The sequence below is a fragment of the Hippichthys cyanospilos genome, chromosome 4 (genome assembly GCF_059441005.1).
Source record: "Hippichthys cyanospilos isolate Australia breed blue-spotted pipefish chromosome 4, RoL_Hcya_1.0, whole genome shotgun sequence".
In the NCBI taxonomy this organism is placed as follows: domain Eukaryota; kingdom Metazoa; phylum Chordata; class Actinopteri; order Syngnathiformes; family Syngnathidae; genus Hippichthys; species Hippichthys cyanospilos.
In genome coordinates this window covers 20,845,885-20,867,877 of record NC_142372.1, presented here as the reverse complement: position 1 = coordinate 20,867,877, position 21,993 = coordinate 20,845,885, and the positions used below count along the sequence as shown (strand labels likewise).

The 21,993-nt window shown below is 37.8% G+C and overlaps 1 protein-coding gene across 5 annotated transcripts; it reads right to left on the bottom strand.

The window, feature by feature from the left end:
• Positions 1-6,977: 6,977 nt before the first annotated feature.
• LOC148424975 (kinesin-like protein KIF23) lies at positions 6,978-21,488 on the bottom strand. Of its 5 annotated transcripts, none has more exons than XM_088413237.1 (23): positions 21,396-21,488; positions 20,777-20,843; positions 19,809-19,937; positions 19,364-19,469; positions 19,113-19,249; positions 18,783-18,895; positions 18,520-18,690; positions 17,328-17,440; positions 16,425-16,546; positions 16,136-16,238; positions 15,967-16,046; positions 15,711-15,830; positions 15,267-15,426; positions 14,276-14,437; positions 13,921-14,087; positions 13,294-13,467; positions 11,947-12,132; positions 11,383-11,688; positions 10,321-10,554; positions 10,047-10,135; positions 8,627-8,687; positions 7,758-7,798; positions 6,978-7,662 (listed from the first exon to the last, which is right to left on the bottom strand). In XM_088413237.1, the coding sequence occupies exons 1-23, from the start codon at positions 21,407-21,409 to the stop codon at positions 7,647-7,649; spliced, it is 2,871 nt and encodes a 956-aa protein (XP_088269363.1). In that variant the 5' UTR covers positions 21,410-21,488; the 3' UTR covers positions 6,978-7,646. The 5 variants fall into 5 exon arrangements, 4 of the variants coding, with proteins under 4 accessions (XP_088269363.1, XP_088269365.1, XP_088269367.1 ...); XM_088413239.1 differs by having other exon boundaries at positions 17,328-17,367; positions 18,582-18,690; XM_088413241.1 differs by lacking the exon at positions 11,383-11,688.
• Positions 21,489-21,993: the final 505 nt, after the last annotated feature.

Below are 21,993 nucleotides of genomic sequence, written 5' to 3'. Positions count from 1 at the left end.
TTGTTTCATTCACAATCGTTGATCATGTCATAATTTGCAAAGCGATCAAATCATCAGTTCCACAAACTATATATTGTAAGCATTTTTTGAGGGGCAACATTTTGCCTTTTATGTGCACTAGTGTGACTATTTTATAGTTATTGGGATATCTGCTGTAAAAAGAAATGCAGTTTTTATTTGGTACTGTGAGCTTATTAAATTACAAGAGCAATTTAAATACAGAACGTTGCTGCATCCATTAGTTTCAAGTTGTTTTTGTTTGACCTGACTGAACTTTCACATTATGCCTATCCAGTTCCTGAATGCCTTCTGCAGGCCACTGACGTTTTTTCCTGTACTTGTCTGTCAGTTTGGATCAGGCAAATATTGTTTGGCCACTGAAAAACCATAAATTATAAATATTTTCGGAGTATTTTTGTTGGTGTTGTCAAGAAATTAGCAGTTGATCAAGAAACATAATTCATTGACCTAAACAGTCACTTTTTAATCTCACTTAGTTTTTATTTGAATACATTGTATTAATGTGGTAGACCAAAAAGACTGCTACATAAAAGAAAGGTGGCATCAGTCATTTATTTACTTTAACAGGTGGGTGCAGTTGCAACCATTTACCTTATACCGTTTTTGAGTCCCGAAACCTGACAGCAATTTTTAGTTTTGACCCTCGGGAGGAATAGTGCTGTTTTTTATTTGCCAATCACCAAATATTTAGGATTAAAAGAAATTAAAAAATCATCCTTTTAGAAGGGGCGTATCGCTTGGTCTTGAGTTCAGCTTCTCTCAAAGGATCATGGGAGGTGACTACCCGTCAATAAAGATTTGTTTGCATGTCAGTTGACGGTTGTTTGTGGAGGAAGTTTAAACGTTAAAAGGTCAGTGTGAAGCTGTTAAAAGCACTCAACAAAGAATGACATTACAGTTGTTATTAATGTGTGTATTTAAGCTATGTACACTTGTGCTGTGTGTGTGTGGAGGGAGTGTGAGAGGCTTTTAGTAAGATCAACATGCAAAGTAAGCAAACAAGCTCAACAGTGGCTCTCAAGATGTTATTGGGCTAGGCTCAGGGTTTCCCCTTCATCTGGGGGGGGCGACAACATAGTACAAGCTTTGGCTGAAGCGCTTTCACGAGCGCGGACTACGTGAGAAGTCGTCACTGGACCGCATTGCTCCAATTGCACATCTCACGATGATACTGTCTACCCCAAACAAAAGCAGCAGCAAATATTCTGCCTTCATAAAGATAACCACATTTTTTGGTCGGTTATTGTTATTAAGGTGGTTTGTACTATGTACAGTTCATCATATCAAGATGTGGTATCGATAGTAGAAATGAAATATTAAAAACATTGAGTCCAGGCTTTGACCACTCCAAAATATACATTAAAGTTGAGTGGAATGAAACTCAATCTTTTCGAGCAAACTCAATCTTTTTTTCTTTTTTTTTAATTTACTCAGAATTATTCTCATGTAAAATAGAAAACTGAGTCAAGTTTTACAAGTGTACAAAGAAGTTAACCATATAATAAATATTTAATACTACTTTAATAAGCCTTTGATGAGACCTTGTAGGCCTAGCATAATGGACGACAGGAGGTGATGAAAAGCAAGGCAGCTTTATTTTCATTTAACATTGTATGCACAAGGCATCTCACTGTGCTTCATTCAAGCAGACAATAAAAGCATTACAAACAACTGTTTAACATTCAGAAGCAAAGGAGACAAAACAAAACTGCTAAAAGAACATAAAGTACATTCACATATGACAAGAATTAAACATCATCAAAAAGGTTCTCTCATGAATTAACTGTCTAGTAATGCGGAAATATATTGATAACACTGTATGTGCTACTGTATATAGGTGTGTCCCTATAGATTATAGCATTGATGACTATATATTGTAGGCGTTTGGTGATCATTTTCACTTCTCTGGCATGTTTAAATTATTATCATAAAATACAGACGAACCGACAAAAAATCCCAGGGCCGATATCCTAATCTATGGAAGTGGGAATTTTTAAACACATTTTCCAAGTATCCTGGACTTATAAACAAGTAATGCATGCCATAGGTTTAATTTAAATCAGTAGTTAAAGTGTTAATCAAAGCAATGGAGAAAAAAAACAATTTTGACCTGGATTTAAATGCACTGCTGACTTCACTTCTGTTGGGATCTTATTCCATTTGTGTGCGTCATAAAAACTAATGTAGCTTCACCATGTTTACTTTGAACTCAACTGACCCAAGTCTGAAGATCTCACTGCCTTATTGGGTTTATAGTCAATCAGTATTTGCTGACTGACTCCGTGTCTTTTCACCACTCACATTGGTGGAGAATTTTTTTTTTTTTTTGCATTTAAAAAAATGCATCGTGTACATGCATTCAAACTTGTAGCCGGATTCTTTGCTTGTGCTGGCGTGTAAGTCTAAACCAAAGACCAAATGGAGCTCACTTGCATTGTTTTTTTGAATCGTGTTACACTTTACCTTTAGCCAGTTAATCAATTGAATAGGTGTAAGACTATTTTTCTTTTTATTGTTTATTAAATATGTCTTCAGACACTGGCTGGGTGTTTTACTGTATTACACTTTGAAAAGACATTACTGTACAGTAAACACAATCTTTCTGTGTTGCCACCAATACAAGGTTTCTCAGCACAAAACTTTGGACCCCCCCTCCTCCACAAACACACACACACACAATTTCTACCCCTTTCCTCAAACCATTTTGTTAGCATTTTTTTGAGGATTATTTTTTTCTTCCTGCTATATTTGTAATTGCCATCCAAATAGTAAATTCCGCCGCACACTATACATTCAGAATATGTTTTGAATTACATCCATCAAGTTTTCCTCCTCTTGCTACGCGGAGCTAAAAGATGGCAGTTAAACATGGCAGTCTACCGTCTGAGGCAGCCCATGTAATCAATCAATCAATCAAATTTTATTTATATAGCCCTAAATCACCGAAGTCTCAAAGGGCTTCACAGATGAAAAGCGGTCATGTGGAGACCTCTTTCGAGAAAAGAAGTCATACAAAGACTTCTTTTCAGTATAAGGTACACAACAGCATCCCCTGTCAACGCTCCCAGAATGTAATATAATTAGAGATTACTAGACCTAGGATATATTTAAAAAGTTGGTTTATAAAACATTTATTTGAATGTTGTTGAAATTTTTGGTGGCTTTTAAAATGGGTAACCTTTTTGTTTATCAGTAAATACTACTGATTCCCCCTTTTAATTTGCTGATTGGCTCTGGTTCAAAAGATCTCAATCATTGTCAGGCTTCTGCTGATGAATTGATCATTTCAACCAGGTATGTCACGAGAAGAAACCTGTACTACAAGCATAATACCAGACCTAGAGGACCAGGTTTGGACGCCACTGTTTTAAAGCCTTGTATTTCTTATTTCTGTTCCTGTTACCTGCGCAAAATAACCATGAGTTTATACTACTGTATATTGATTCAAAACAAAATGCTAAGCAGAACACTTGATTTCTGATGCTTCGAATGATAAAAAAAAATTCAACCCCAATAACTATAGTTTCGCAATATTGTTGACAAATTGCAAGCAATCTCTGTATATTCTATTACTTCGTAGTCATATTGGTGGCGATGCATCCTAACTTTATTTTATTTAAGCACAGTTGTGAAAGCCATGGTCACAGCGAGTGTAACCTTTTCAGTCTGTTGTGGATTTTCACTTACAGTAACACAAGACCTATGTTTAGATCTAAGCCATCAGCACCAAGGTGAGACCGGAAAATTGACAAAGGAGCCCTATAAGAGCGTAAGGCACACCTATTGACTGTGAACACACACAAACAATCCCACACACGTTGCTGTCCAAACACACTTTGTTGACTAGGCAGGGGATTCAAAGTGAGGGCTGAGAAGAAATAGCTACCGCACATGTTTGTCACTGAACAGAAATATCTTTAATCTAGTTTACCTTTAATATAAAACAAGGTAAAGCCCTGTTGTTGGGAAGGACCTCTTTTGTCATCATTATTGCATAAAGCTACAGACAAGGAAACTAAAGCAGTTTGTCAGAATACAAGCAGCGGTACAAAGAGGAATTTAAAAACAAGTATGGTCAGATCCATTTTTTTGTTTGTTTTTACCTTCAACGTATACAAAGGTCAAGAGTGAACGTGACAAATGCAGTCCTATGAAGATTCAAAACTAACATTAATGGGGGGAAAAAAAAAAAAGTTCCAGACTAATACCAAGTGCAAAAGCAAACAGTGGGCGAGAGGTTGGGTTGAGGCCTGTTTAAAAGTCATTAGTGTGTGTTTGAGTTAAAGAAGTCCTTTAATAGAGTGGTGCAGTCATGTGCTATTTGCTCGTGCACTACGTGAAGGTTTGTTAGTTAAACACGCAGGAAGAAAGGGTCAATATTTTCACAAGCAGCCCAAGGCTGACATGGCCTGATGAAGTCATTTCCCGCATTCTTATCACTTGCAAAAGTCTACAACACAAGATGGATGTCCTGTGGACAACACAAACCAACTGGACGAATGAGATTACTTTTTCAATCAAGTTAAGAGTGTAAAGTCCAATTATGAAGCAGTTACATTGAATATTCCACAGAATTTCAGCTTTATGTGCAACCCTCAAAGAATGTGGCAGGATTAACGCTCACATCTGACAAGTTCCATTTTATGCATAAAACGACATATTAACACAATAAGCTATCGTCTTAATTTTCCTGGGAAGGAAATTTTTGGAAGACACAAATGATGAGTCAGTCTCCATACAGAGGGTAAAATGATCACAGTGACAGCATACAGCATATGATTGATAAAACAATTTTGGGGGGTCAGAATCTGCCAAATCGGAGTCACTCACGATTTCAAGGAAATGCTGCACAGTGAATGGGAGACAATGGAAGGAAGGCCTGGCCGTCAATGATGTCACGCAAGTATGGCTGTGTGCGTGTTGTTTCGACAAAGCTATGTTTGTTTTCATACAAACAGCAAAACCAAAACGTTTTTTCTTTTTATAAACAATTGTGATGAGTGTTTCAAATGTTTCCCTTGAAGTAGAAATCAAAGTTGTGCAGAAGGGATTGACCGACTGTCGGCCGGGCCGATATGCACCATTTTTGCGTATCGGCGTCAGCCTTTTAAGATTTTTATTAATCTAACAGACGAAAAACACTAATATGCAGCCTTCTCTGCGAGTGTCTGTGTGGAGCCTGGATTTGCCATAAAAGTTCAGATGAAAGCTTTCGCCAAATGGAGAGGCCATTAAGGTAAGTTTGTTGTATAGGAATGATACATTCGCAGTGGATGAATTTATACAGCATATTCATGCAGACAGCTTTGATCAGTCATTTTTCCTCTGCTACTAACGTCTTTTTCGATGTGAAGTGCTGTTCACATCAACTTTCGAGTCTGACGTAAATTATAGTCGCGAACATAAATTTAATAGCATTTTTTGTTCATAGGCCAGTTGGTTTTAGAATTAAGTCATGAAGGGGGCGTGGAAACCATACGGTGAGAGGTGCGGTTTCAGTCAACGAGACAGTTCGTTTTTTTGGTTAGCAATGTCGTTACCTCATATTTCATGAGATATTAAATCACCAGTGTGTCAAAACTAAGAATTCAACATTTACAGTACGGTGGATCCCTGGGTTAACATGTCCCTGTCTTCCGTTTTATTTTCCTCTTGTGATGTTTTTTCGTCCCCTCTTTACGGTATTTTCCCACTTTGCAACAAAATTGTGTTGTTTTGTCTCAATCTGCAGGCGTTTTTAGGTCATTGCACTTATTTACTATTGCTGTCAACCCGCATCCATGCAACGCATCACTACAATGCTGGTCTGCTATTGGTCGGCGTCTCCTCACGAAGATGCTGGTCTGCTATTGGTCGGCCTCACTCGTTTCAAAATGGCGTAACGGTAAAGCTTTGTTCGATTGTGAGTGGTTACAAAATTGCATTTATAGTGCATTTTACAGCTTAATTCAAAGTTGAATGGGTTAGCCATGGGTCCCAAGATTGCGAGTCATGTTAAAGAGCGAAGTAAGGAGATGATTTATATGGAAACGATGCTGGAGATAACCCTTACTAGGAAATATGGGCATGACAAGCACCACTCAGAAAGGTAAATATCCTTTCTATATTTTTGATTTATGTTTTCTGATTGTATACATGTATATTATTAATACATATCACTAAGTATACAATTTTGATACCAATTTTTAATATGTATGTACAATTTTGATGGTTTTACCTGGGGTTCTAAAACTAGCTATTTAACATAGGTTTGGATTGCCCACCATACGGTGAATTCGCCTTAGGAGCCCTACCGCAAAACGGATTTATCTCGTAACACGGGTTCCACTGTATGTGGGTATATTTACTGTATATGCAGAAAGGTTAAAATACTATGATACAGGTTTCCTTTATACATCCCACAATTTTTTTTTCAAATGATTATACATTTGCGTTCACAGGCTTACAGCAATAGCTTGCAGGCTAATGACCTGAGTTCAAATCAATATTATTCAAGATACACTTTAAGAATTGGAACGGCCATCGGCACAACTTGTGTTTGCAAGAAAAGAAAGGCAAGAAAAAAAACATTTATGGGTGACACTCATTGAAACGTATTGGGAAAAAGTTAAATAGATCCACAAAAACATGTTCAAAAACGACAGATACACCTCCAATATGTATTTTCTATGAAATAAGGTGGCCTTTCATAAATTGAAAAAAATTAAAATACAGTACTGGGAAAATAAATCTGCAAATGATGTAGGTGAAGGAATAGTATGCGTGGGTCCACTGTGTTTTGCGTTAATGCGCAATTATTCAATTTTGCATATTGTACTTGAATAAAACCAGCACAGCATAGCACTTCATATTATTCATGCTCTGGACAGGTTTTGCGATATTTTCACAATAACCGCAGTCTAAAGACGTCACAGTCTTTTATTTTACTGAAGCAATTTTAATTTTTTGTTCCACATTGTGACAAAATACATTCAAAATATTTACATTCTCTCTAAATACAGGCACATCAATTTCATCACACATTTCAAGTCATCAAGTATCTAGATTGTTCAATCTGGCTGAATTGTTCATTCAGGCAGATTTGGAAATGCCACTTCTTTATATTCGGTTGATCTTTCCTTCATTTTGACAGCAGTGTATCTTAACCTAAGATCATTGTCTTCTATTTTGGTTTAATGAATCAAACAGGTCATTTCACTTAAATAAATTTAATGCCACAAAAAAACGTATAATGCATTTTTCCGGGGGGGTATCATTAATCATTAACAGCACATTAATTTCAATAAATCTCCAGCTTCATATAGTTGATGCTGGCCAAAGTATGTTATGACCATGATATTTAAAAGGCCTTGGTGCAAATAAACGAATATACATATGTGGAAGTGAAAAATACTGGTTGCAAGTCTTAATAGTCATTTCCTAGTACCCCCCCTACCCCCAAAAAAGTACTAATACAGCAACATTGTGATTTTGCATCTTAGTGACATTTTTGTTACGAGTTCAATTTATAATAGTTATATATATATAAAAAAGGTGATTTTTTTCCCTTCATGTTCCAGTAAGCTAACAGGTATCGCACCATGCTGCTACTCCGGTGAGAGGGGGGAAAAAAAAAATAAAAATCATTATGGCTTCCTGCGTCTACAGGGGTGAGAGAAATGAGATCCAAGTAACTCAAGATGCAGATCAACAACAGCAACAATGGTTACAAGGCAGGTCACGGCGCACACACTTACTTTTGATAGCCAGAAGCCAAACTTGTGCTTGCAACAGGTGCCTGTCAACAACAAAACAGCAATTACATACATTGAGTACACTGTAAATCATTTTAAGAATATGGAGCACCAAGTAAATGAAATTAAACGTTCATGAAATTAAGGAGCAAAATTTTTATATGATTAGTCCAAAAATTGGTTGGCTTTCAAATTTATTTGATTATCAGAATCAAGAATTGTTTAGATCGGAAACGAAACGGAAGATCCCAAATCAAAATCGAAATCATTCGAATTCCATCGAAGCCCAAGCCTACACTTCATTGATTTGGGTCAAGTCAACATTAGTAAAGCCTGTTGCTTGTAACAAGTCGATGTCTTGCAAAATAGCAGTTGCTATGACTGTTGGGAATTTCATTTATGATTACGTTCATATAACAAAGTGCTGCCATTACTGTACAGAGAATGTAGTAACAAGTTCAACGTTTGGTTTATTGTGACCCCTGCTGTTCTACTTGAGTGTTGCCTTGCTTGGGTGGCACACAGAGAGGTCATGTGATCGAGGGATCCTTAGCCATGGATAGTTCTTGTTGCTGATGTGTGCATTACTTCATAACTGATATGATGCTGAGCGATAGCCATTGGATCACTACTACCTTAATATGATGGCAAGTTACACCAGTCGGTACTAAATGACATGTAAGCGATTTGAAATCAGTACTCAAGCACATCAAGAAAAGGACATTACATCGCACAGAAGGGCTGGGTGATAAGCCCCATTTGTGAAAACCTGTTTTGTGACTTTCAATTTCATGTTGTGTACATTTAAAATGAATCAATTTGATGCATTGCCCAAATCTATAACGCAGTTGAAAGAAGAAATCTGACCATACCCAGTTTTCTTGGTCCTCCACATTATCTGCTGTCTCGGCAGAACCTGATCTCCTCTTGCGGCTGTAACAAAAACAAACACTTGGCTCAAAAAGACAGCTTCCACAGTTGAAATTGTTGGGGTGGGGAGCCCTGTCACCAAGGTGTATGATTTGGTTTCTTTTGATTTTGCCCCTATCTTTTTTTTTTTTTTTTTTTTTTAATTGATACCCTATCGCTTCCAGCTGTGTATAATGATTTGTATTTCAGTGCGACTACAATTGCAGTTATCGAATCATTTCCTATGGAATCAAGTAAAGCACTGTAATCTACAGACTATCGCACGCACTCTCAAAATTAAAGGAACAGCAATGTGTACATACTTTTTAATATTACTAGGTGCTATCTCCTAGAACTCCACAATTAAAGGAATGGATTAAATGATGATTTTGTCTGACAGAGATTGAGTCGATTGATGATTTTCTCGATATCAAACCGGTGCAGTATTCCCCATCACCAAATCACATCATACCATCAAAACCTTAAAGGGCCACGTGATTGTGTTGAACACTGGCCCTTATCAAACAGGTTAAAAATGAAGTTTACATTAAAATTCAACTTAATATGAACCGTTTTAAGATATTTTTTGTGTGGGCTTCAAGGAATTCTGGGATGCCCCAAAATTGGGAGGAGTCTGTGTGATTACTTCACTAAAGGAGGAAGGCAAACAATGTAATTATTCCTGGCTTGGTTTGGCTCACGTTCAGTTATCATCTAAAGCAGTGGTGATATGCAATTCAGAAAATGGATGGGCTTTGAAAAATATGCAGGACCTCTAACGATGGAGTCGACTTAACAGTCCCAAACGAATCGAATATACAATGAAATGCAAAAAATTGGGATTCTTGAAAGGCATTGTGTGTGTAAGTCTTGGTGACTAGAAAAAAAAAAAAATGGATGTGCTCTGCATATGTTCTCATTTCTCTCATTGTGTGATGAGTGGCTGACACTTGTGATATTTTGAAAGAGTTTGGTAGCATTGGGCAATAGCAGATATGTTCACATACACTTTTGGCGAGAACCGATCCTCTGTTTTTGACTAGCGATGCATCTACAATGGTTTTGAATGGACAAATATTGTCTGGTTTCTGTTTAAATATATGCACCCCCCTACCCCCCCCCCCCCCCCACACACACACACACACACACAATTGTCAGAGACTCTTGCTTCCAAACGGAAAATGAGAAATGGTCTGAAATTCATATCATTGTATAAATAAAATCCCTTCAAAGTAATGCAGAGTATCAAACACAAAAATCATAATTGAAATATTGCTAAATTTGTTACTTAAATATGAAAGGTAAATACTTCCTGTAAGTGGAAGGCAGCATCACAGTAAAAACTGTTTTACTTTGAAGGCTCAACTGAAAGACGAACGGTACCTCGGTGCAATTGGGAACTCCTGCTTTAGTGTCTCAACATCAGTGAATTTTACAGCCTGGCCACCACCTGTGGTTCTAAAAACATTGCCCTGTAGGAAACAGAATAAAAGCAGGGTAAAATGATACGACAGGAATTAAGAGAATTTTAAAAAGAAAAAGAAAAACCTTGAACAAAGTGTCTCTTTAATACTGTAAAAACAAACAAATAAAAAGGCTGAAATTAAAAAAAAAAAAAAAAAAAAGTTAAATCAGTGAGCAATAATCATCTTTTTACCTTGATCAACTTGGTTGAAATCTCACCATCAGAGGCAAGCTCCTGATGCCTAAGCACATACTTGTGGCATTTTGACAGAGCTTTCTCGCTCGGGGAAGACATTTGGATTGCATTGGGTATTAGCGGTTGCATGACAGTGCCTAGGTCGACATTTGAAGACGGTTTGTGGTCTACCCATTTCTCCCCACCTGCAGAGTGAGAACGTCTGTGCACTGGATTAATTTCCCGAGCCACCTGATGATCCCAGTGTGAAAGAGAAAAACCAGCAAATTATTCAGATTTGTTAGAACTCAAAATTTGATATTTTAACCCCACCACCAATAGAGTGCGTGATGTGTAGGCGCTGCAAGAATAACTGTACAACTGGAAGTCATGGGGTTCAGCATTGTTTCTGTTGAGTACATACAAAACTATGAAAATTAACTTAACTTTCATCAAAATGTTTGATTTGAAGTAGAAATGAATAAAAATCAACATTTTTAGTGACTGTTCCAGCTATACGCTTATTCAGCACTACATCTGAAAACATTCTAGGAGTTTGTGAGTTGCCATGCAAAGACTACGGACAGTGAAACCTCTAGCAAATTTAAAAAGGAAATGTTTGATTAGTTTGAGTACAAATTAAATTGAGTTTCATAGCTTAAACATTAATAGCATGAACCTATTCCAAAAGTCAAAGGAAGCGAGTGCTAAGGAAAAAAAAAGTCTACAGGCAAGATACAGTATACTGCACGGATGGCCAAGTCTTGCTCTGGGTTGTTATCAGGCTCCTGCAAAGATCGCTGATGAGCTGAACAGTTGAATCAGGGTCGGTAATTGAGTGGAAACGTGGAAACAAGGACTGGACTTGGCCACTCCTGCAGTATACTTTGCCAGTTTAAGGTACTACTGGGGAAACGCTTAGGTTTGACATCTACCAGGCTACTATTTCAACCACATGGGGGATGTCTCCGCACGTCACACTGATACAAAGCCACTAAAAGATGAGATTGTAAACTAGCACACATCATACCAATGAGAAACCATGTCACAAACACATCTAGATGACTAACACGCACTAACCCTTATGCCTGCCTCTAGGTCTAGTCCATGGCCAGGACGCATTGCAGGGGCCTCGGTTTCTGAGGCAAAGCGTTGGCCTCTCCTGTGACGCCCTCTGCTGGCTTCATGGGACATGGCGGGAGTCTGGCTCCTGCACTGTGGGGTCCCTGCTTCTCTATACTGGGAGCCTGAGTCTACAGGACACCTCCGCTCCCACACAGAGATGGAGGTTGCTACTGATGGATAAGATGGAGTGGAGGTGGGGGAATCGTCCTGAACTGCCCTAATCCTATCTTGACTTTGATGGGAAGGTGTTTGTTGGAGAGCCTGAAAAGTGATGAGGGAACGAGCCCAAAGCATTGTGTGTTAAGGCAGTCTGATATACACAATATCACATACAGAGTGAGAGCAGCAGCCACGATTAGTTGAAGTATAAAAAATTGATCCAACTACACACACAAAAAAGAAACTTGAGGGATTGACTGGTGGACAGTCAAAGATACTGTACAGTATATTGAACAAGGAAGTATCTTACAGTAATATTAAATATTAACTTTTGTTTATTGCTAAACTGTCATCACTTACGGGCGGTGATGGCGAGGCAGACCTCTTCTGTCCATAGTTACGATCTCTGTCCCTCGAGGGCCTTTCTGGTTTCTCTGGTCTGCTGCCGCTGCTCTCTGAAACAATGGCTTTGAGCTGCTTCAGCTTCTCATCCTTGACCCACAATTTGTTCTGCATCTCCAACTGTTTGGCATTCACTCGTCTCTCCTGAAAAACCAAAAAGTGTAACAGCTTTTAAAAAGATGGCTGCGTCAGGCAAGACTGACATCAAGGTTTATATGAACATCTGTGTGGCCTCTTGTCAACAAAGGAAAAAGCTCCACCATTGACAAAAGGGGCTACGACAAGATCTCATGAGATGAGATGGTTACATGATTTCTCATCAGATCAGCAGCACAAAGAATTGCCTGCCAATGGTGTGGTGAGAACTTCAAAATAAACTTTGCCATATCAAATAATATAGCAGCATGAACTAATTGATATGTTTTTATTTTGAAGTTGCTCCAGAAGCGCGTCGCGTCAATAACTAACTTGACTCACAAACTGTTGCGCCAAGAGTCGCAAGTCAGCATGACATTGTTCTGAAATAGTGTTCAATCGCAAATTCACCAAAGTAAAAAAAAGAAATAACATTAAATTAAAAAAAAAAAAAATACAAATTCAATTACGCTGATGCTGTATTATGCAGTAGCTGTTGCCAGCATTTATCAGTTTTGCATAAACTGGCCGCTCGCTAGTAGCAATCGAGTGCTCCATGTCGTCTGGCAAAGCAATCTGATTACCTTTCAAAGGCATTTTAATAGACACAAATTACTAGCTTTGATTGCTGACAGTTGCCTGTTCGTACTGATCAATTTTGAATAAACCAGGTTGTCTCAAATGTGTCTTATAGCATGTGTCACTTTGTTTCAGTGAGCGTTATCGATGGTGAAAGTGTTGTCTAAACTCAGTTTAATTTCAGTTCAAATAAAGAACTGTTGATTGTCAAAATATAAAAATGGGTCATTCATAATTAAGTGTAAATGTGTCATTTTGTCTTTTTTATTTTTCACCAAGCAAAAAATAAAAAGTATTTCTTCTATTGTCATCTTATATTTTTTCAAATCACCTGTGTTATGATATTTTTGTTTTATGATTTAAAAATTGAAAAGTATGTTAGGCATTATTTTACAATACATTACAAATTTTGCAAAAAAAATTTCTCATTCGAATGGACTAAATCTTGTGAGGCATGCTGTCTTGTGGAATTTGTATATTATCCCATCCCTATTATTCAACATTCTTATTCACATCCTCCGAAAAAACAGAAAACTCAAAGATTATTTACATAAGAGATAATGATAATAAAAAAAGATTAATTCCACTCACACATTCCTTTTCCCACTTGAGTTTGGCATCTGTGACCATGCCCTGCATGCGCTGCTCCATTCGCCTTTTCTCCACCAGTTCCTGCTGGAGCTTTTGAGCACGAGTCGCCAGCTCCTGCTCAAGTGAACGCTTGTCGTTCTCATACACGTTGGTTGTCTTTTGCAGGACATCAATCTAGACGGCAGAGATATTCGAACAATTGTCCCGTCATGAACCAACAACACATTTCCGAAAACATTCAGCTCTATGTCTTTGAGTAACTTGTCTGGTCTCTTTGTATTTCTGCTACAATCTGCTTTTGTTGCATATTTTGGTGCGACAAGTTCTTATTGAGGCATAAGGACGTCTAATGCTGGCCATGACGAATACTAACTTCAGCCAAGAAGTTTGTTAATGAACAAGAATAACCAACAAGGAGTGCAAGATGGCGACAATGCTATATGGGAGTCTAGTAGTGTTAGCAAGGTAAGGTAAGCCATTTTAAACTTAAAAAAAAAAAAAAAAAACATAGTTTGGGGTACAAGTTTTACTGTTATGGTGAACTTCTCAACCGAGCACACCAGCTCTGAGCTCAGTTGTTACGAAAAAAAAAAGGCATGGGCCAAACTGAGGAGATGGAGGAGATACCTTGTATTCCAGGGTCTTGGATTTTTTTTCTAGCTGTTCAATCTCTGTCTTTTGGTCGGTGATAACTTTGTCCCTCTCGCTCAATTTGTTTTGTTGGTCTTGAATTAAGCTGTCCTTCGCACCAAATTGGCTATCAAACTGCTGAAGCATGGAATTCAGCATATTGGCTGCACGACAAAACACAGAAACTTGTGAGCAACTCAGACATCTACACTTGAAAAGAATTCAGATGTTGCCCTATGGTGAAAAATATGCTGAAAATGCCACTGGTGGAATATTAAACCATAAAAGGTCAGCATAAAAAGTCAGAAATGTAATTAAGTTCCTGTCATCCGTCGATGCCGTGTGAATGTACCACTTTTGTAGAACTGCTCTGCTATCAGCTGGCGGATATGATGTCTCCTCTCGAGAACCTCAATCAGGCGTGGTAGCGTCTGATCATCTCCTGGGTCCACTAACTCACAGGGAGGCAGAGGTGGCAAGCTTTCAAAGAGTTGATTGAGCAGAGCTGGATCAGCTACCATAGAAAACACATGAACATGTAAAATCAGGACATTGGTCAAGAGATTTTTGCAAAGTCTCCAACACATATCACATTACAATTTACCAAGAGAAAAAAAAAATCATCTGATATTTCTCAACATTGAAATTTAATACGCATTTATTTTGTTCCATGCATTTCTTAAACAGTCATCCATCCATTTTCTAGAGCCGGTCGCAGGCTTAGGCGGGCGGGGGGTTGCCAGCCAATTGCAGGGCATAGAGAGATGAACAACAACAACAACAACCATTCACGCACCCAATCACAACTAAGGACAATCTAGCTGGAGTACCCAGGGAGTCGCAGCTTGCAGGCTCGAAGAGAACATGCAAACTCCACACAGGAAGGCCAGAGCGAGGTGGATTTGAACTCAGATCCCTGAAGTGTCCCTGACGTGCTAACCACTGTGTGACCGAGCCGCCACATTTCTCAAACACAAGCAATAAATAGATCTACTTGAAGATAAACCATATTAGATGTATCTTACATATTTTGAGGGGTTTTATGGATCAGACTTAAGCTATCATAAAGACCAATGAACAAATTAATATGACTGTTTGCCTTTTGGATATACATTTAGAGTTTAACTTAACACTTTGCCATCTTTAAAGCGTTCACAATGACAACTTCATAACATTTTACCACACAAAAGTGGTGGAATGATAAATCATTCATCAGTGCATTATAAATTAGATAAGAAACAATAACTTTGTATGATGAAATTGCAACCTATGCAATTTGAAAAATTGTGACTATTTCACCGTAATGTGGATTTGAATGCAATTAACTGTTCAGCCACACATACCAGAAATACTGGAACCTCCTTGATCAATTAGGCGACATGACAGCTCATCCTTGAACGCCCGATTTCTTTGCCTGCGTCCAGCAGCGAGACCGCAGATTGGCCTGTCGACCGGACGCGCTACTTCCACTTCTTGTGTCATCTCTGCAAACCGCATAACAAGCTGCGACAAAGACAACAATTACAAATTTAGTGTATGATGTAACATAAAGGTGAACTGATCGTATGTATTGTACACACGTGGCATGGCATTAAGAACATCATTGACAAACAGTTTTTGATGCTGATAAGGATAATTTTAAGGGCAGCTGGGAAAAGCCAAATTGAGACAGCTGTGCTTTCATTAATAGGCAGACCTGTAAAAAGTCTATCAAATACTCTGTGAAATTAGGTAGTAACTACATAACTGAGAAGGAGGCAACTGAAAACACCTGGAATATTTATTACCATTGTTTCCTCATAATCATCCGCTTTTGGGTTGACACACACGATCATTTTAACCGTTCCTTCTCCATCAAAGTAGTTTTTAAAGAGATGAGTCACTTTAGAGTCCCTGTATGGCACCATCTGGAAAATGTAAACAATGTTGGGGGGAAAAAAACAAAACAAACGAATTTGAGTGTATATAGTGTCATTTTACTCTCAAAAGTTAGCAGGGCTAATCGTGAAATGATGTCATACACAATTCTCTGAGCTTACCCACCCTATTTGTTCCACACATTTGGTTCTCTCGCAGGACTTCCATACATGTGCGCAGAGTCATCAAAGACTGATTTATATTACCTGGTGCCGAGATATATATAAAAAAATAAATAAATAATACACAGGTATATTAGGTTTACTGTCAACTACTGACAATGAAGAAGACAAACCTGCTTCTCGCAAGCGGGTCCCCTCTGCTCTTGTTCTGCTGGTGCGCTCGCTACCTGCTAGGTCAACCAAACACAGCTGGCTCACATTCACCTGGTTTTTGTCCTAAAAGGCAACAGATTTAACATCAGAAACATGATGGATTGACATGACATATTTGCTTAATTTTGTGCTACACCATTAGTTCAGATTGAAAAGAAGAGAAATGTAACAGACATCTTTGTTAAGGGAGAACGCGCTTTAAATCTGGAATATATAATTTTTTGAGTGACTATTGGAGTTTCACATGACCTGGAGAATGTGGTCGCCATCAGCATCAAGAGGCGCCTGAACCAATTTTAATGTGAAGACACTGTGGGAACGACTGGATTCTCGGTTCAGTTGTGTGTTGGCAATCCGTCTTCTCTTTTGCCCTTTTTTTTTTTTTTTTTTTAATGGAACACACAGAAAATAGTCAAAAACAAATAAAGGACCAAAAACAAAAGCAGTGTTTTTTCCTATGCATTTTCAAAGCCAAATAAAACGATTAAAATATTTGGCGTTGATGTTTTTTGTTTTTTTCAACCAACACTGTGTAAGTGGTGAAAGCACACATGCATATGAATCATTTCTCAGTTGTATGATAGTGATACCGCAATGAGTTTTTCTATTGTCATTTCACTTGTACCACAAATATTTAATGAAGCAGGATGCTCAGCAGATGCTGTGAAGCTCACTACCACCATAAAGCAGCGATTCTCTGAAGCTCACCTGTAGCTCAAGTGCAAAAAGGTGACGGGAAAACGAATAAATAAAAGTCAACCAAGCAACAACTGAGCTGCCAAATTACAATTACAGATAAACATGGGCTGATAACCAGATTGGCAATACATTGCGGTTTTGAAAGTCACAGTTAATTAAGGCAACAACATCATCTGCTGTTTAGAGAAATATGTACGTTCATCTTGATCATTTATATGCCTCAAGAATTCATTAATTTGGCATGTAATTGCGATCTAAAATGTTGTTTGATGAGCTGTTGAGTTGGCATGATGTAGTCCAATGCGTTATCTAAAAGTATCGTTAGGATTAGCTAGTGCATGTTTTAGCAAAATGGTTTGATGTTTATTCATATTGATGTTCACTCAAAAATCCTGAGGGCATTTGCTAACAATGTCAGTTTCACAAGGAGTAATTAGACTAACTTTCACTCACCCTTCCAAAAGACTTCAAATGCCTCCTCTGTAGACTTGACCTCAACTTCTGTGCACCCAGCAACATACATGTTATGATTCTGATCTTCACGTAGAATTTTGGATTGAGGAGCTCTGAAACATCAAAAGGCAAACAAAACTAAGCACAAAAACGACAGCTGTACACTGACATACATTCTACAGTGAAAGGTGAAAAAAATGGTAAAGCATACACAGAGACACTGTAACGATTCAACGAGTATTAATATTGTGATTATTCATTTCTTTCTTTCTTTTTTTTTTTTTTTTTTTTAAACATGACAAGGCATGGGCGAATAACCAGATTGGCAGTATATGGCGAGTTCAAAAGTCCCTGTAGTTACAGCTTTCGAATTTTGTTTTTTTTTTTTTCCCCTCCTGCGTCATCTGCTTAAACTGGGAAATGCAGTGTGCAGGTCTCAGTGTGCTCTCATACGTGAGTCTTCCTCTACTGCAGCAGCCAATCACATTGTCCATTTCTTGCTTTGTGGGCTTTAGTATCAATATAATTTTGCTCCAGCGGCTAACTACCGCAGGTAATGTGGCTAACATGTTATCAAATGCTACTTTCACGGTGCATTTTATGTGATATTGCTCAAGGTAGGATACCAGCAGTCAGTAGATCTGGTCAAGAAGACAAACCAATCAAACCTTTCGCCCCATCCAAACAAAGTCGGCTGTCTGGGAAGGTTTCAGCTCTCAAAAACAAGCAGGCAACAATGCGAGTAATACTACAAGCTTTCAGTGACGGACGAGATTCCAGTGAGAGAACTAGTGAGCGAGAGAGAATTTTTTAATATTGTTGTGCATTTATACTTACTTCATACTAAGTGCCCCTTTTTCAAATAGATGTGTTCAATCAGAAAGAAATCATATTTCTTGGTGTGCAAAACTCAGTGTGTGCAAGGAAGGTTTGTTTTGATTTTATTTACATATTTATTATAATTTGGCATGGTAAATGTTTGTTACTGTAAAAAATGCGGTTTTATATTTTGTTTAACAATAAAACCTTTTATGGTGTATATATATGGCTATTTGGCAAAAAGATTTTAAAATCATATATTTTAGAGCAGTACTTTCAATACCGTGATATTTTTGCTCATGGTTATCACACCATTAGAATCTGATATTGGCCCATGTCTAAGTTATAAGGCAAACAAAAAACTGCTGCTTACTTCTGTTTTATAGGATCAAAGGGAGCATCTTCGAGAAGATCATAGATGTAGTTATTATAGACCTCAACGTAGGACACCAAGATGCTGTAACAACAGTCTTCATCCACATTCTCTGCTTTACATGCCTCTTGTGGCTTGATCATGTCTGCAAATTCTGGGTCCACCTTCTGTCTAGAAAATGGAATAAAAATAGCAGAATGTTTAGTGATCTTACTTGGCTGTCAGGGTAAAAAAAACAAAATGAAGACAGTGCAGATTAGTACCTCGAGGAGGAAGTTTTGGGCACTGACGTTTGAGCATCTCTCTTCTGTCTCTCCAGGAGGGCATCAATGTCATTCTGGATCACAATCCCATTTTTGTCGTCTGTTTTGAAAACCTGGAGAAAAACAAGGATCTTGTTTCTTCGCCACAAAAGCAGCCATGAACACGATGTCAGAATATCTAAAAATAATACTTTTGCAAGTTTCTAATATATTTATTCCGGGCCCTCACCTTTTCTTCAATTAAAAAAACCCTGTACACTGATATCATTAGATGTTGCATGCATTACTTTAATTTAATTATCTTTATTGTTATATTAATCAAAGACTTACAAATCGTTTGGCTTGAAAAGGACCAATACTGCTGAAGAGCATGTCAAGGGAACGAGGGAGAAGTCCACCCTCTCCAGGCAAGCCGGTCATAGTGAAAGTCTTACCACTCCCTGTGACACCATATGTAAACAGCAGACCTTTTGTGGGGAGAAAAGAGAAACGAAAAAAAAAATCACAAGGATCCTTTCAGAATACAGGGAAACCAAGTAAGGTTAAAATAGTTCATCATGTGAAGCAGCCTAAACTCTCACCATTTTTGCATTGAAGAAGGTCCTTCACTAATGGCTTGGCGACCTCTTCAAACAACTCCATTTGAGTGGTATTAGTACCAAACACTTTTTTGAAGGAGTACTGCGTCTACATTATGGTCAACCAACAACAGACATCAGCTTTAAGCAATGTGTTTGTATCATGACAAATTGTGAACTGAATGAGCAAATATTACAGAACACACAATTCCGGTTCTCCTGAACGGATGTTTTGATTTGTAAATTCAAATAAATGCTGAGTGATACTGAACAATCCAGACTTTAGAACAATCAATTAATTCCTTTTGCACTGGACAACCAAAAGATGGGTATTGTGATTTTGATACGTCCCACATTATGGACATATTTACAAAGGGAAATTTTGGAACAAAGCAGATACAGCGCAGATCATTTTGGGCCCCATTTGAAAGTGAGAATACATATTTACCTCTTTGAATTCACCATTGCGGTTGGCTTTAAGGCCATCTGGAGCATGCAGCTGAATAGTTGAGTTGCTGATCATTTCAACACAACATTCCTCATTCTCTGCTCCAAGTGGACGTATACGGCAGTACACCTACAACAGACAGAACAGCACAGATATTAAAATCACTGTAATATATACCAAACCCCAGTTGTTTCTTGAAGGGGAACTTAAGTTAAATGTTCTTTTTTACAAATGTTATATGTGCCTCCTCTAGTCTAAACGTGGCATTCTGAATAATACTGTATTGTCTTTGTGAAGTAGGAATTAAGCAGCAAAATCTACACGTTTTAAAATGAGAGGGAACATCCACGTTGAAACTTGCTGTCTGAAAATGACATTGCGGTTGCTCACACCTCTTTATTAAGTTTGGTCACTTGATGTTAGAAGCTGAGCTGTGAAAGGTCGTTACACCTGAGCAACTGTGATGTAATTTTCGGTAGACATCATGTAGCAAAATGCCAACCCCTGATGTGGATAAAATAAGTGGACTTTGCAACTCAGTGTGTAGTCAAACAACATTAACCAGAATGTTGCTTTAGTTTAGCAAGGCTGCACAGAACATATTTTAATGAACATTTTGACTTGACTTCCCCTTTAGATTTGTGAAGACACCTAAACTGGAGTTCGATTGGCTAAATTTGACTCTCGTTATTTGCTTAATGAGTGATGAACTGTAAACGTGTCGTCAATATAGTGTTATGCTCAACACCTATCAAAGTGTCTTTGATTAATGTAAGAAAATACAGTCACTTGTGTCACTGTTCACCATGTTTATTTAATACACTCAGTTATGTGAACCATTTAGGTTTTCCTTCCGTGGCTACTTCAAAAAACAACACTTAACATGTTCTTGGATAATGATTGCTTGCAGATACAACATTATTTTTAAGACTTACAATCAACCAGAGCTAAGACTTGTATTTACTTACACCAACAGGATCTTTCTCTGTATTGAAAGCCTTTTTAGGGCCAGGCCTGCGAGGAGTCTTGCATTTCCTGAAGATGAAAATAATACGTGTGAAATTAATCTTTCCTTGGTTGCACAATACAAAATATTATACACACGTTTGTGTGACAGCTGTACAGACACAAATCTAATTGTGAAAGTAGCCCAAAACTTCCTCTGAATCACACATGACATGGCAGGGCATGGCACACTAGGGCTGTGTAAATGTTGTTAAAAAGATCACACAATGATGGCAAACAAAATTAAAATAACGAGATACAAACATGATCCTGACACAAACATGGCCACATTCTTTCAAATCAAGCTGACTACAAAGGCTACAATAGTGGCAATTTCACTAATAATACAATTCTTGACAATCAACGAACTAAACTCATTCCATTAAAATTATTCAAGACATGAACAGAGTTTTCTATGTTTTGTGACCCTTCCTTTGTGCAGTTGACCATGTTGCCTGGTTAGCTTCACCGTTTTAGACGGAGATTGGCAATCTACCACATTCTGTCTGGAAATTTTAGCACAAAACCAACAAAAATTGAAACGTAACTTCATTGAGGTTTCATAAAAGAGGAGGTACATACCCTGGTCTAAACATCGTTTATCCTGTTCAACGCCGGGAAAGGAAACTTCATGGAAAGCGCCTCGTCTGTTTTTGAATTTCGCCCTTGTCAAACGGTTAACAACCATCCGGTAAGTGTAACCAATCATAGGGCAGATTTAAACGCTTGAGAACGGAAGTTCCGCCCTCTTTTTTAATGACGCATTCGTAATGCGTTTTTGTTTTTAATCTATTTGGGACTGTTCCCGGATCTTTTAGGATTCATCTGAATCATTTTATCAATTCTAAAATTGAACCCTCAGTAAAAATATACCTCAGAAAGGTTAATGTTATCTGCCCGTTGTTCTTTGAACCCCAAAGCTTTTCGAACCAGACGATTTTGCAAAGACTGTGACAAGGAAGTGGCCTTGAGCTAATTTCTTTCATTTATATACAGTATGTTATTTATTTACAATATTGTATTGTTTTATTGACTTATTTATTTGAATTACTATGTTAGCCTTCATCACCTCACATTTACCACTTTTCGTTGATTTATTTTGTAGACTATAAAGCAATAACTTTGTGTACATTGTTGTGTTAAATTAAGTAAAAAAAATATTTTAAGTTTTTTTTTTTTT

Coding starts and splice junctions, on each gene's coding strand:
- LOC148424975 (XM_088413237.1), bottom strand. Junction 17,441..18,519: donor TTTGATCCTATAAAACAGAA/GTAAGCAGCAGT, acceptor TTGATGTTTCAG/AGCTCCTCAATCCAAAATTC. Junction 15,831..15,966: donor AAATGTGTGGAACAAATAGG/GTGGGTAAGCTC, acceptor TACATTTTCCAG/ATGGTGCCATACAGGGACTC.